This window comes from Watersipora subatra, chromosome 3 (assembly GCF_963576615.1).
Source record: "Watersipora subatra chromosome 3, tzWatSuba1.1, whole genome shotgun sequence".
Classification (NCBI taxonomy): Eukaryota; Metazoa; Bryozoa; class Gymnolaemata; order Cheilostomatida; family Watersiporidae; genus Watersipora; species Watersipora subatra.
Window position 1 is genome coordinate 70979443 of NC_088710.1, and position 15595 is coordinate 70995037.

Below are 15595 nucleotides of genomic sequence, written 5' to 3' on the forward strand. Positions count from 1 at the left end.
AGTTTGTATGCAATAGAGACCTTTTCAAGGAAGTCTTGTGCTTTCAAACTGACATTACCTGTTTAGGTGATGACAAATAGACAGATGCCTAAAAGTCATCTACTGCTGACAATAAAATTTACATATCAAATCTCAGTTTATTTTTAAAAATTATATACATGCTTTCAGAGGAGGTATTTGACACTCGCACAATTGCACTGTATTAACAACTGCTAAATACTACATCTTGATACGCTTTTTCTTTTTATGACCGCCTTTGCTTTTTGATTTCATTTTTCGTTTTTTTCCACCAGAATCACCAAATCCACCAGTCAGCGCTGAGATATCCCCAAACTTGGTCAGCTTATCCAAAGTGCCAATAGTCTGCATTTGATGTCTTTGTCTCTGTAAATCGAAAAAGAGATAGGTGTATGTGCTGCTTTAAATTCCATTGCAGTATGTATTTCTTTAAAAGAAGGAATGGTTTAAAGATCTGAAATAACTACAGGGTCTTATTGATTGTTCTTTTACTACTATAAGAATCTTACAAACCTTTTCGTCTTTAGTAAGCATGATACGTTTGAAATTATCCTCTTCATAGGCGATCCTATGCTTGTCATCCTGTGATTGCTTAAACCTGTGCATGTTCATGTCATCTCTGACCTCTTCAGGTGCCTCTGAATATTCGGCCCTCAGCTCTCTCATCATGGCTGTGCTCAGAGCTCGTTTCTTTGCTTTGGCAATCATCTGTTCCTCTCTCTCCTTTTTGGTCATCTCTTCTTCTATAATGAAAATACATGAGTCCTCAAACATACATCTGTAGTAGTACAGTTACTTGATAGAGAACTTCTTATACTTTTTAGTTTATAGTCTCTACCTGTGTGTTAGCTGCTTGGAAAATGCAAAAACCACTAATAAAAGATCGGAACAAAATAAGGACAGGGAGCAAAAGCCACGTTCAAATAAATCAGAGCAACCTTAGAAGCATGGTATAATACACAGTGAGCAACACAATGGCTAAATAGAAAATTTGAAATATACGAGGGTCATTCAATAATTAAGCTGGATTGGTCTATAAAAAGAGTTCATTTCAAGTAAAAGTTTAGAATTGTTTTCATTCTTCAATGTGATCGCCATGCAATGACACATACTTTGGTATGATGGTACAAGCTTTTGAATGCTTTCAGCATAAAAATCTTTAGATTGACGTTTTAGAAGTCGCTTGCTAGAATCTTAAGCTCGTCATCACTACTAAAGTAGGTTACGGTCAGAAACTGCGTAACAGGCTGAAACATGTAAAAGTCAGATGGCGCTAGATCTGTAAAGAGGAAGGGGTAGCGATCCTCAATCAAATTTGTTGATCGTTTCTATTGCATTGGCTGCTGTATGAGGCCTACCATAACCTGAACACAACCTACCATAGCTGAACATAAACCTCAATGTTTATTCTTCACATCCTTGACCTGCTTTAAAAGTTCATTGTAGGGGGTACTGTTCATAGGGGTAAATATCACAAAAAACAATAAGCGTGATTTCATGGGTAGACCATTGTGACTTTAGCTTGGTTTTACCAGAAGATTCACTGTTTCCACCGCGCTTACTGACACTTGGATTCCGGCTCATAATCCAGGGCTTATCACAAGTGACAATCCATGTAAGAAACTTATCACCTCTTTCATGTCAAGAAAGGTTCTGTTGACACAACTCAACCTTCTTCGGTCTGTGCTCTTGGGTCAGCTGTTGGGGAGCCTAGTGACAGCTGACTTTAGAGTAAGCCAGGTTTTCATGAATAATGTTGTGGGCCGAACCATCTGACACATCAAATTTCTTTGCATGATCTTCCACAATTACCCTTCTCTCAGCCTGAACAAGCTCATTGACTGCTTCAATGATTAGAAGTTGTCATATCAACAGGTCTACATAATCTCTCTTCATTATCAATATCCTGCCTTCTCTAAACAATTTTGCCCACTTGTAGACATGCTTCTGGCCAAAACTGTCTTCTGCATAAACATTTACCGATCTCCTGTAAACCTCACTGGGTTTACACCTTCAGCTACCAGAAATTTGATAACTGATCTCTGTTCAATTCTGGAGTATGTGTCTCGGTCGGCCATTTTAAAAAAGGATTGTATGACCACATTATCTCTCAGGAAAATTATGTGTTCTATCACTTAGAAATTATATAAACTTTCGTGCCATCGTTTTAACTTACAGGAATTAAAAAATTGTTTACATTAGATAGCAAAAGGTAATTACCTAATCCTTAGCACACGATTATCTGTGAAAATTAAAACAAATGAAATAGTAAATAGGGCTAAATGTATTTTGTACTTGTACTATATGATAAGGTTTGATTCTTGATACACTCACATCTGCTCAAACTCAATATTTGTTAAACTGTCAGACTTCCTGACTTGGCACAATTGGAAGCACTCCTAAGCAAACCAAAAGAGAATGTGTTCTTTTAATATACACATGTACTACATTCAATTTAAACACACTACAACAACTCCCTAGTTTCATCAACATTATTTTGTTGAGTATATGTCATATGTTACATAAGTTTTACATATATTTTTACATAAAATTTTACCAACGTAGTAGCAAATAGTAAACGGCGATGCTTGATTATCCAACAAATGAAAAGCCAATGACAATGGTTTATGGGCATACTTAGAAATGTACCTATTCGTTAATAGAGATATCTAGAAAGTAACACAACGTGCATCAATGCCAATGAATAATTTGCTACCATATGTGCAGGGCCGTATCCACCTGCTTGAAAATGGTACTGCAGGGAGAGTCCGTGACGGGTGCCGAGCGCCCTCTCGGTGGAGGGGTGGGGGTTCCGGGTACTCTCCCCCGGAAATTTTTTTAGTAAAACTAGTCAAAATGGTGCAAATCTAGCACACTTGGATCCTGATGGGGGGCACATGTTCTAACAGCAAATTTGACATAATCCAGTTTTCTAAATATAAAACTGTTTATTGAGATTGTCTTTAACAACGGTTATTTAAAATATAATGTGAATGAGCTGCTAAAGGGGTTGGCCACAGCTAGCATGAGGTAGAATGATCACCGGGTACAATGCTGAATGGTGTAGGAGACGAGTAGTCTCCTATGAAATAATTTAATTAAATAATATTGAAGAGTTAAAAAGTAAAAATAATAGAACACCATGTTAAAAATAACGCACTTATACTATAGTCTATAATACTGAGCAAGTAGTAGTAGATTTAAGTTTGAGCTATGCATGTTACATGCATAGCTCAAACTTAAATTTATTTCTATGAACAAAATCTTTTGTACATACCGTAAGCATTTATTTACATATCTACTACTACAAAAAATACAACCATGTACAACTGTCTCTGTATGAAATGCTTGGAAGCATTCCTTTCGGTAGAGTCAAACGCTATAACGTTGCCGTGCGAGCTACCATAACGATCGTTTTTCTCTGTATATTCCAAGTGTAATAAAAGTCTAAAAAGTTTACATCACTTCCATCATCTAAATTATTTTTATTCTGATCACACAAAAAATCACTAGCGATTGAAGGATCAAATATTATTTTATTTTACCGTTTTGAAAGTCGAGCCGATGTTGACTGGTTTTTCCAACTTTTATTCTTTTCCAAGGAGGCACGATTTCTTTAGCTTTTAGCACAAAGCAACGCCTTTCGGATAATCGTTTCATATTTTAATTTATCGACTAATATCTTGTTGATTATATTAAAACTTACTAGCATTCATATCCTTTGTTTAACGCTACTAGATGGCAGCTTTATAAACGTCTACCGAAAGCGTCATTAAATCGTTTCCCCACGCAACCGATAATCAACATTTTGGTCGTTTCTTCAACCCAAGTGTTAAAATCAAGCAAAAACGACGTGAATTCCGAGATTTTTAGCCTCAAAAAATGGTACTGCCATGGCAGTAACTGCAGTATAGGAGGATACGGCCCTGCGTATGTGCATCTATATTAGTAAAGGTTTCGTGCATACACAAGCGGTCACGGGAGGGAATGAAATATGATTCAGCGGAGTTATTTTTTCTGCCACAATTGTTTTTAAGAGAGTGGACAACTCTTACAATCAGCTGATTGTCGGTTGCGCAGAAAAACTTGCACTTGTAGAAGTCAAAAACACCAGTATTACTGTTTCAAGGAAACATTGCCTAAATGATAGTCTAGCTTTAGACACTCATTAAAACAGATGTGTAAGCAGCAAAGCAGCGTTGAAAAACTCCCAAGCTCAAAATACAACTAGAAATTCAATACCACATTCCGCAACTTGTAATTTCAATCTAAATCATCTCGCTCATCCATCAGAGGTGAGGAGGTAAGTCAATACACTTATTGCTTTCATAGTTGCTTATTGCTTACATAGTTACAAGTTGCTTAAATAGAGTGAGAACCTATCTGTTCAAATAAGTCGTCTACACTAAAAATTAATGTTTTCCGTGAAATCATCAAGTAAACTTGGGAGCACCAACTTAATATACATAAGACTTCCGCAGCATTCTTGTTCCTAGCGAATTTCTCTGCTCACAAATGCATGAATTTTATTTCTCATAAATCTCATAGGAAATAACTACATTAGGGATATGAACATGAATACAACGTGGCAATGCGTGGCAATGTTGGTTCCACTTGACCCTAAAACGACCAAGGTGATTGGCTCAAATATAATAGTAAACTGGATAGCCTAAAGCTTAAGAGATGCTAAAATCTAGTGATGTAATCCGAGGTCACCAGCCGACTAGTATTTATTAGGAGCTATTAATGTTCATGAATGACTAATGTTTCAGTTTGATCAAAATGATACAATACAGTTTCATACCATAATGAGCAGCTGAAAGCATTGGTGGTTTATACACTCCCGATTTTTGTTTGGTTTCCTCCCCTTCGACACCGCTATCTTCTTCATCCTCAGAGCTCTGGCTCTGCTCTAATTTGCTCACCATGTTGCTAGGGTTGGGCTTGAGATGTAGAGGGTCATCACTGCCTACAGTAAAATATAGCTTGATTAGGTATTGCATGAATATAAATAACCTGGAAACTGTTACTTCCAGTCAGTTTTGAAGGTTGTATTTGCGACTGTTAAAACGGGCTAAAACAGAGACAGCAACCATAAAGTCAGCACATACTTAGACCGCCAGAAGCAGCAATCTTGATAAGTTTCTCCATCTGGTACTTGAGCTTATGTTCAATAGGCCTCGTCTTCTCCATGTACTGCAAAGTTAGCAACCAACATTCTATCTTACTGCGCATACACAAGGTATACAAATGTAGAGACATACGCATACAGATGGAGGCGGTATACATACAGATGAAGGTGTTACAAATACAGATAGAGGCAGTACACATACAAATGGAGGCATTACACATACAGATGAAAGCAGTACACATAAAGATGAAGGCAGTACACATATAGATGAAGGCAGTACATATACAGATGAAGGCAGTACCTATACAGATGAAGGCAGTATACATACAGATAGAGCAATATACACAGAGATGAGAGCATTAACCTTGCAAGTAACCCTCACAGGAATTACATACGGATGTGAATTGAATGAACACGCGTACAATGCAGTCCAGGCAACAGATTCGTCTGTATGGTCAATATATTACCCAATGTGTTCAACAATTTAACCTATGCATGCAATGAGCTTACCTCAATGAGTCAGATCTTTGTATATGTATGCAATAAATTCACCTTTTTATACAATAAACCTACATATGCCATTGACACAACCACAAAAAGCAATAAATTTATTTGTGCGTTTAATAGAGTCACTGACACAAGCAATGGCTGTATCCACACATATGTACAATGTAGTCATTTTTCTATGCATTGAGAATAGTCCATTGCATAGACATGTGAAGCTACTGCATACAAAAGAATGCATAGCATATACATATTGACTCAAAACATAGAAACTACCATCCGATATGCAGATGGATCTACAGACTGCACAACGCAACTCAATTACACCGACAGACGACTCCACACAACATCTGTTTACCAAATAAGGAAATAAAACGGGCCTTTGCAACAGGAATTCATGAAGGTAAACTAGTGTTTCTGTGTGCACATTAACCATTCTGTATATCGCATGACTTCGCTGAACGCTGCTACTACCAGATATTAAAACAAACACGAAGTGATCAGAGCTTGAGCTATAGAAATATCTACTCTAAATAAGTATGTAGGCTACATAGAAACTGTATGAAAAAGAAATGTGATTTACTGACCGTGCGCATCTCAATCAGACGTCTTACAGTAGGGCTCTCCGCAATAGACTTGCCCATAACCTTGCGTGAGACAAGGCTGGCAACATCTAAGTTGTACTGGCCCAACAGCTCATTCTTGACAATTAGAAATGAGATTCCCTATAAAGCAGAAATGAGAAAACAAATTCATTAAAATACAGTGTTCTTACCACACTGCACAAACGGTTATGAATAATGGAATGGGCACTAGAATGCTCCATGTATTGACAATGCAGACCATGCTGCAATACTGGAGCGTCCAAGTGTAAGTTGCCTATATAGTGACAGCATAGAGTGGTAGGGCTTACATCTTTAGTATCCAACTCTCCTGATTGTAGCTGAGAGGTCAAGCCTTCAACTTTATCAATTAGGGTGTCGGCTGTTTCCTTGATCTTAATTAGCATATCACTACAGCTGGATATGTCACACGCAGTTAACCTCTACAACATATCATTATAGCTGGATATGTCACACGCAGTTAACCTCTACAACATATCACTACAGCTGGATATGTCACACGCAGTTAACCTCTACAACATATCACTACAGCTGGATATGTCACACGCAGTTAACCTCTACATTCTACAACATATCATTATAGCTGGATATGTCACAAACAGTTATCCCTTCCTATATATACTGGCAGGATGAACAAGAACAACTGTTCATGCAATCAAATGAAACAGGGTGAGTACGCTGAATAACAGCTGTAGTAACAGAATAGAGGAAGGGAAAGGAGCAATCACCTTTCCTTTAAAAAATTTGACTGCTTATTTATGTAACATTATAAAACACAGAAACCATTAACAGGGGTAAGATTGCCAGGTGACATAACTAAAGTAAAGCTGATTCTCAATACAGACCTGCGTACGCACTTTATCAGTCATGGCGTAGCTCGGATACTTTGGTTCAGCGTCGTCTGACTGCTACAATAATTTTGCATCCTTGTTACCATTCAAGGTGGTAAACCTGTTTGGATACATTAGCTAATACCATGTCATCATATTCTAAATTGTATAAAATTACAAAAACAGTAAAACTATAATGTTCTTAGTACGATATATACTGCTATGCAAAAGCCCTGCCCCATCCATTTGAGTCTTAAAGCAATAGCGCGCAGAATGACAAAAGCGTATAGAAAAAGCAACAAATATAATATATAGGTTGCAATAGCGCTGCAGTTAAACAAAAGCCATTAACACAACAGAGAAATTATAGATATATAACGGAGTAATAAATATCATTAAGCAATATAGTAACAAGTAACCAAAAGCATTTATAGATACTAAAGTAATATATACCATAGTACAATTATACATATAATACGACTAATGGTATAGACTCACTGTGCATCAGATTATAACTTTATGAGCTAGTATTTCAACAGACACATCAAGTACCCGTATGTATATTATAAAATATATTGACTATGCAATTTGATAACAACATGGCAGTAGAATCCTAAACTGAATGAAACGGCAGTTTCATTCAGTTTCATGGCTTTCTGTGGAGCCGTATCTCAATAAAGTTAGGGATGGCCATTCAACTAATTGAATCAACATGACTAAAGAGCAGGTACTTTGATTTGTGCAGTAAAAGTATTCCTTGAGTTGTCACACAAAAACCTAACCAAAGAGCATTGAGCGACTACAATCCATGAAAGTTTTGAATGAAAACCAAACTTGCTGAAGTGTTACTATCACTATCTCTGTATCTGCATCCTGTTCTCTTTACATTTGATATCATTTTAGTGAAAAAACAAGGAAATTATGCTGGTAATGAAAAGTATAACAGAATTGCCTTAGCTAATAAGGTAAGTATCCTATCAAGCTCAAGGTTTAGGTGAGCTGAACTAAATTGACCATGACTGGAACTTATTAATTTTAAGCTTTTTGCCTTTGACTGCGTAATGGCTTATCTTGGAAATGATGCCATTATTGTCAGAGCTTTGGCTCAGCTAAAGCGTGTTCACAACTAAAAACAATTTCAATACCACAACAAAAACTGGTATTAAGCAGACATACCATATTAGAAACATGAAAACCAAGCTCAGTAAGAGGAGGGGGAAAGGCAGCACCTGAACAATATCAGTCAAATGTCAGGAAGTCGGAAAACCGACAATGTGGTTCAAACATATTTTTATTTAACACCAGATCACTAGAAGGCAAAACAGAAGAATTATCTACGTTTGATTATGACATAGTATGCCTAACTGAAACACACATTGACAACTTTATTCAAGGTAACTAACTTTTTGATTATAACAACAAAACCATTTATAGAACAGACAGAAATTTTCATAAGAAGGAGTACTGATTGCTTTCAACGAATCACTCGTAAGCGAACAGATAATACCAAATGAAACAAACGACATGGAAATAGTCTTTGAGAGAATTCACGCATCTCTGTTAGTTAGATGCTACTATCGACCTCCAAAATTTAGAGATCTATGCTCTCTTAATGCGACATTAAAAAACTCACTGAAACAATTTCCCATGGACCACCTCTTGCTGGTGAAAAATATGAACCTACCTGATCTTGGCATGTATTACAATACAGTCAAACCTTCCTTGCAAGATCAGTACATCCATAGAGAATTTATTGATATTTTTGTCCAACATAGCCTTCAACAATTTGTTAAAGGTTGACATGCAACAAAATTCACATTACAGTTATTTGGTATCAAAAGGTTTACCATGTCTTACTCTGCTGTGTTGTAGGTGCAAAATATGTGGAAATGTGATTACAAGCTTTTAAATTACCAAGCAGCCATATTGGCAACTAAATTGGCCAAGCAACTGGCCAAGAAAATGATGCAAATATTTTGGTTTCAAAAATGGTAATTTTTGTTTCTGTATGTATTATAAGTATGGTTCATTAATGTCACTTGTTCTTGAATATACATTTGTAGCATTGAATAGATTATCATTATATAACTTATAAATTTGCAGATTTATAGTATATCATTGGATAGCATCTTTGTGTTTATCTTAACTCGGCTTACAATGGATCGACGCTCATAACACCTCTTCTATTGCACATAAAAGGCCAGTTTTGGCTGCAAAATGTAGCAAACATATCAATGAGTGCAATGAGCTTTAATGCAACATTGTCAAATATAATTATAAAATGAAAATATGCCTTCATATTTAGAATGAAATACAAAATTTAAATCTCAAACAAATTGCAAAGCAAGGCAAAGGCTATAATATCATCGTAGGTTAATAGGAAGCAATATCAACTGGAAGAGATATTTCCCAATGCATATTTATTTAGAGATCTTTAATAAGTTCAAGGTAAGCTGGCAGATTCATTGCATCTAAAAATGGATAATGTCGCTCTGCCCAAATTGGAGCGCAAAATTTAAGCGACTTTCGCTTCACCCGTGAAGGGTTAAATTTACCGAAGCTATTTGAGAAATACAGTGCCAGCCTCTATTTGAAGACCACCTTTATTTGACAACCACTATGGAGAAGAGTTGAAAAATAGAGAGCTATTGTGTCAAATAGAAGTTTTACGGTAACTATAGTTACCTACAATAAAGGTAGTGTACTTGAGTAGTGATTATGATCTGCAATAAAATGTAACATTGCTATGTACCATGTGTAGTACATACCGTAAAGAGCTCTTACCTTCAAGGCAGACGTATAACATAAATGTTGAATTTAACTTAAATGAATTACTAAGCAGTACTTAAAGCTAAGTTTTAGTATGTATTTTTACCCATTTTATTGAATTTTAATTTTTTCAACAGCTCAAATTTTGTCACCGGTCAGTTTACGACGCTGAACTGAGAGAGATCGAGCATTGTATCTGTCTCAAGCATTGTGGAGAGATTTCGGCGAATAGCCTATCGACGTATTTGTTATTCGTATGTAATCAGCATACCGACTGCCAAATTGGAATTTACAAAAAAATGTTTGTTAATATTGTATGGCGAAAAATATTTCGGATAAAGGGCACGAAAAAAACCTTGTTCTATATTATAGGGCAAAAAAATCGTTTGATAGGGTCATCAGAACCCAAGGGCCCACTGTATCAATAAATGATTTGCCAAAAAGTGTAGACTGCTTCGTGGCTCTGTTTGCCGACGATACTCTTCTATATCAGGAAGTCTCATCCACCAAAGACGTTACATTATTCCATCTAAAGTTAGAACAAAACCAGCAAAATGGGAAATGAAATTCAATATCAACAAGGGGGCATAGAAATCTTGGTGTACAAGCTGAATGGGAAGTACTGGAGCACGTAGTAGAAAATTGACACCTAGGAGTGACATTACAAGATAATTTGAGATTCAATAAGCCTATAGTCTAAAATTAAAACAGCAAAAAGGCTACTTGGCTTGATCAAGCATGAACTTCACTGTGCGCCTTAGGGGACTAAGCTCTTAGCATAGGCCTATAGATCTTCTTGTCTGTTTCATTTTGAGTACGCAGTTGCAGACTGGGATCCAAGTATCTAGGGAGAAATAGTTAGTTTGAAGCAGGCTCAAAACCAAATGTTAAAGTTGATAACAAGAATCAAAGGCATTAGAGGAACCACTACAATAAAGAAGACAGCAACAGCTACTGCCGGACAACTTCATCAAAACTAGAGCGCAGTGTCTGGGCAAACCCACCTCAGTGTTAAAAACAATAGTCTCTATTAAAATCGCTTTCTACCAAAAACTATCAGACAACTCAAGCAAAACAAATCGCAGTCGCACAGAGCAGCAGTGCGCTACACTTTCACACAAGGCACGTTGAGCTTGACTGTAGGCCTGTTGGTCTGTATAAATGCAAAATATGTATCTAGCTTTTGTAAACTCGACCTAAAAGTGTTTACACCCTAGTCACTAGGGGTACGCCCCTTACATCCCTAGGTGGTTTAACGCGAATAAATCTACGAGGTCATGCGAGGTACGTATCTTTCAAAAACGCATTTCTAATTTTGGTTCCTATTTACTAACGTAGGAATGTAATGTCTAAAATTCACAATGCCACAAAGCAAGTGCCTGCTTCTTTATTCAGCACCATTGTTGATAGTTCTGAATACAGATCTGCTTAGTGGACCAGTTAATTACCAGCCGTGGCGATAAACCCAATAAGCGTGGTCTGTGCTGGGGCCTTCATAAAAAAAAAACATACAATGCGTGTAGACAACGTTTTATCCCGCATGTGGTGAACATTAACTTATTGGCGACGGTGGATGTTACCTACGGGATTTATATTTAGCCTATATCGTGCAACCCGTCGGTTAACGGCCTGTCGAACCAAGCTTAGTCACGACATAACGATGAATGTTACGTGATGACGATATTATCTCTCCAAGGCTGTCCGGTGACTATACGTATTGTCTCTGATTTGCCTCTTCCAGTTCAATATGGCTCCTCCAGAAAAGAAAGAAAGGAAAAACCGAAGACGATGGTTTCTAGACTTTTCTAGTTCTTCTGGGTATGCTATTTAATAATATGTAACTATATAAACACTGGCCAAGTTTTGACGATTGTAATTTTATGTACGGTAAAAGGCTTATCTCAAACATACGATAAAACTGCTATAAAATACAAAAGAGTGTCCTTTTGCCACTTGATTGATTTCGGCTTTTTAAGTTTACGCGTTTTTGTTGAAGGTTGCTATTCTGAAGACTAGTTCATTACAACTATTTATTAGGCCATAGTATAAATGAGAAATTATCAGCATAATTTTTTACCAAAGCAGTCAGTTTTTAAACCAACGAAACCGTGGTAATAGGAATTAAACAGATAGTCTGTGTACCAGAAAGTATGCTGATGTTAATGACAATTTGATGCACTTTAAATACTATGATATAGTCAGAGAACATTAAAATAATGAAAGTTACTTTGATTATTACCTCTTATTGGAGTAAAATTTGGTTAGTATGTTTGGCCGAATCTTGAAGTATTCCTAAATTTAGCCACATATTTCATTTGTCTACATAATAATACCAATTTCGCATGAAACTCATCTCATGTATTCACCGCATGCATGATATGGTCTTGACACTTCTAGTAACGCTTTCATATTCTGTTAGAAATGTTACATTGATTGCAGGGCATTAGGTATCACCAAGTATCAGGACTTGCCAGCACCATACAGTTTCTCAAAGAATGCTGGGAATGAGGTCGCTGAGCGAGAACAGAATGTTGATAAAGAGCTTATAGTCAAGGTTACTATTATTTTGGCTGTTCTCTTGCAATGCGTGACAGTGAATCAGTGATTGCTTTTTCCTGCCATTTTAGATTAACTTTGGGTTGCAAAGTGGGGATGTATTGCTCTCTTATTGTACAATACTCGTCTCCTCACAATTTAAAGCTATATTGACAGCGATCTTGGGACGTTGCACTGGCCCCCATCAAGCAGGTGCCCATGAACTTGTTTATGATGTGGATGGCTGGCAGTTCCATCTCCATCTTTCCCATAATGATGGTTGGAATGATGGCTATCAGACCTATTCAAGCCTTCCTTTCCATGTCGCAGAGTAAGTCCTTCATTTTCACTTTAATTTGTCACAAGGTTGAGTAGGGCAGGTTGTTTATGTTGCAGCGGGGCTGGAAAGTATGTCTGCACCAAATTATTTTTTAAACTTTTTAGCCTTTCTGGTTTGGTGTTGGAATCACAAAAATTTGTCTGTGTGATAATCCAGACAAATATATTTTACCAAGCATAGGATTATTTTGCATTTTTCATCAGAGCCAGCCAAATTTTATTACAGCTAATCGAAGGCATTATTATTTCACTGGTTTATACATGTAGTTTTAGTATAGTTTACATGTAGGTAGGGTGCTGTTAAATTATTGATCTAGCCTAATGGAAGTTGTGCTCTTATGACTCAACCAGAGCTAACCACAGTCTATGGTACATCATGTTTGTTAGCCAGCCTAAACCATTTAGAGAGGAAATATAATAATTTATGTAATATACAGTGGAACCTCGGTTCTCGAACATACTCTGTTCCAGAAGGATCTGGAACAACTTGAAAACCGAGTTGTTGTTTTCAGTTGTTCGAGATCTGAAATAATTATTCCCATTAGAATTAATGTATGTAAATTTTCATCTGTTCCAAGCCGAGAAAACAACTTCAGTAAAGTATTTTTAAACATTTTACACCATAAACTGTACTGTATACTACATACTATAAATAAAAATGCGTAGATATAGATCATGTTTATTTTTAATAAAATATTTTCTATTTATGGTGATGAAAACAGAAAACAAAAAGTAAACATTTCGTACGTTTTGCTCTTAAAACAACGAAAACATTCTATGTTAAGATACAATACTAAAAATTGCAGAAATTGATAATGAAACAGCAAAGAATGCAACAGATCAGTTACATCAAAACTTTTGTTGAAAAAGAGAATATAAACAGCGATGGCATGTTTACTTCACATATTTGAAGGAGAATCCTCCTCCAAAACAATTTAGGGTAACTCGACTGGAGGAGTTGTCTCCCTAGCAAATCTCGTCGGTAGAGAGACATGGTCCCAGATAGTTCCTTCCTGTTAGTAAAAATGTATGAAGCGTAACTTGCTTCTCCCTTTGTTAACGAATGTTTCCATGCTGTTTCCGGGGCTGCTCCGAACGTTTAATTCTAATGCACATGCTCCGGTTTGGTCAAGAATTGAACTTATGTTCGAGATCCGAGACGAACCAATCTTTTTGGTCGACAACAGAATTGTGCGAGAACCAAAGCGTTCGATGACCGAGGTTCCACTGTAATTGGGTTTTTGTGTTACAATTCTAATGATGATGGTGTTTACTACAATAACAGAACAGGCATGCAGTAAATCTCACGCAAGTGATATTTTAAGGTAATCAGACTGCTACAGCAGCTAACTAGCATATTAGAGTTAAGTCTTTTTTGGCTTGCGCTTATTTCTCAGTGTTTTATTTATTCTGTAGCCTTCAAGATGATAGAGGGAGAGCAGGCACCCCTGCAGAAGCTATCATATATATTTGGTAATCTTGTTGCTGTTGGCTTATCGGTGTATAAATGCAATTCCATGGGACTGCTACCAACGCATGCATCTGATTGGTTGGCCTTTGCAGATATACCTCAGGTACGTTATACAAGACACGGATGATTTGTTAGTCTAGCCTTATAAAACCCTTAACGGTTGACTTGCAACGAAATTCACATTACAGTGATTTGGTATCAAAAAATTCACTGTCTTAGTTTGCTGTGTTGTAGGTGCAAAATATGTGGAAATGTGATTACAAGCTTTTAAAAGTTAAAAAACGAACAGTTAATCGCAGCCACACGAGACCGCCGTAGTTTGGAATCTCTTTCCAAAACGGCTCAAATGGGACGTAGTTGTACAAGATGGCTTCTGTTTACACTTTCATGCAACCTCATTCATCAAAATATTTTCACAAACATACTTCGCGCATTCAATAAAACCATGTCTATTGTTCTTACGCAACTATTTTATCGTCTTTGTAATGCTGTCACTTTGAACACTGATATCCTATAACCTACCGTAAAAATTCGTTTAAATTTTTCACCTTAGTTCGAAGGAGTACATATCATTTTCTGATAAACATGACGAGCCTGTTGGTCACCTGTGATAATTGAAAAATGCTGCAGAAATTATTCATGAAGTATGGGTCACATGATCAGATTACGACTAGACGATTAGACCAAGCCGAAACAAAACTGTAAAGTAGCGAGCATCTATATTTGATACGGTCTTCTGTAAAACCCGAAGTGTTGGTCATTAACTAGTGCTCCGATAAGTTTTTTATTGGCCTTTCAATTCACGTGAGAATATCACGTGACAAACAATAACCAAATGTAGCTACTACGTCAGAGTAATAAACTTATTCCAATCTACGGCGGCTTTTCATTTTTGAGCTTTTAAGAGCTTGTAATTACATTTCCACATATTTTGCACCTACAACACAGCAGAGTAATACTTTGTGAATCTTTTGATACCATATAACTGTAATGTGAATTTTGTTGCCAGTCAACCTTTAAATGTATGTATAAGTATTGTGTACCAAAGTTCACATGCAGACGTGTTGTGTACTGGATTGTATCATGCAGCATTAAATTTTTTGTAGAGAATAGAGTTCGTGGCTGGTGGGATGTCTCTGCAATAAGGCGCTACCTGTCCGTCTGTCTGATAATAGGATATGATGTATACAACAGATGTATTTCATATATGAATATTTATTATATATAGCTTGGCTGCAGTTTTGTAAAAATATAACTATGTCAATATTGTATTGGTTTTGAATGCTCTGATGCATAGAAAAAATATGACCGTGAACAGAGAATATGTGTTTAGTGAGAGCGAGATCTGTTCCTCATTGCGTGTTTGTCTGTTGGC

At 36.7% G+C, this 15595-nt stretch overlaps 2 protein-coding genes across 2 annotated transcripts; one reads left to right on the forward strand and one right to left on the reverse strand.

Annotated features, from left to right (window-relative positions):
* Positions 1 to 28: 28 nt before the first annotated feature.
* On the reverse strand, positions 29 to 11357 carry LOC137391730 (neuroguidin-like). Its single transcript, XM_068078261.1, has 8 exons — positions 11324 to 11357; positions 7122 to 7184; positions 6567 to 6698; positions 6241 to 6378; positions 5130 to 5214; positions 4823 to 4987; positions 532 to 761; positions 29 to 384 (listed from the first exon to the last, which is right to left on the reverse strand). Exons 2-8 carry the CDS (start codon positions 7143 to 7145, stop codon positions 220 to 222), a joined length of 939 nt encoding a protein of 312 aa, XP_067934362.1. The 5' UTR covers positions 7146 to 7184; positions 11324 to 11357; the 3' UTR covers positions 29 to 219.
* A 211-nt stretch (positions 11358 to 11568) lies between these two features.
* Positions 11569 to 15491, forward strand: LOC137389993 (ER membrane protein complex subunit 4-like). Its single transcript, XM_068076203.1, has 5 exons — positions 11569 to 11693; positions 12315 to 12429; positions 12588 to 12741; positions 14166 to 14323; positions 15327 to 15491. Exons 1-5 carry the CDS (start codon positions 11623 to 11625, stop codon positions 15363 to 15365), a joined length of 537 nt encoding a protein of 178 aa, XP_067932304.1. The 5' UTR covers positions 11569 to 11622; the 3' UTR covers positions 15366 to 15491.
* Positions 15492 to 15595: the final 104 nt, after the last annotated feature.

Bases quoted from the DNA above. Each gene is read 5' to 3' on its own strand.
- LOC137391730 (XM_068078261.1), bottom strand. From the start codon at position 7,145: ATGACTGATAAAGTGCGTACGCAG. The intron at 4,988-5,129 runs GTATGTGCTGAC...ATTTTACTGTAG, and splicing joins TGCTGCTTCTGGCGGTCTAA to GCAGTGATGACCCTCTACAT. The intron at 385-531 runs GTTTGTAAGATT...TTCGATTTACAG, and splicing joins TGCTTACTAAAGACGAAAAG to AGACAAAGACATCAAATGCA.
- LOC137389993 (XM_068076203.1), top strand. From the start codon at position 11,623: ATGGCTCCTCCAGAAAAGAAAGAAAGGAAAAACCGAAGACGATGGTTT. The intron at 12,742-14,165 runs GTAAGTCCTTCA...TTTATTCTGTAG, and splicing joins CTTCCTTTCCATGTCGCAGA to CCTTCAAGATGATAGAGGGA. The intron at 14,324-15,326 runs GTACGTTATACA...AATTTTTTGTAG, and splicing joins CCTTTGCAGATATACCTCAG to AGAATAGAGTTCGTGGCTGG.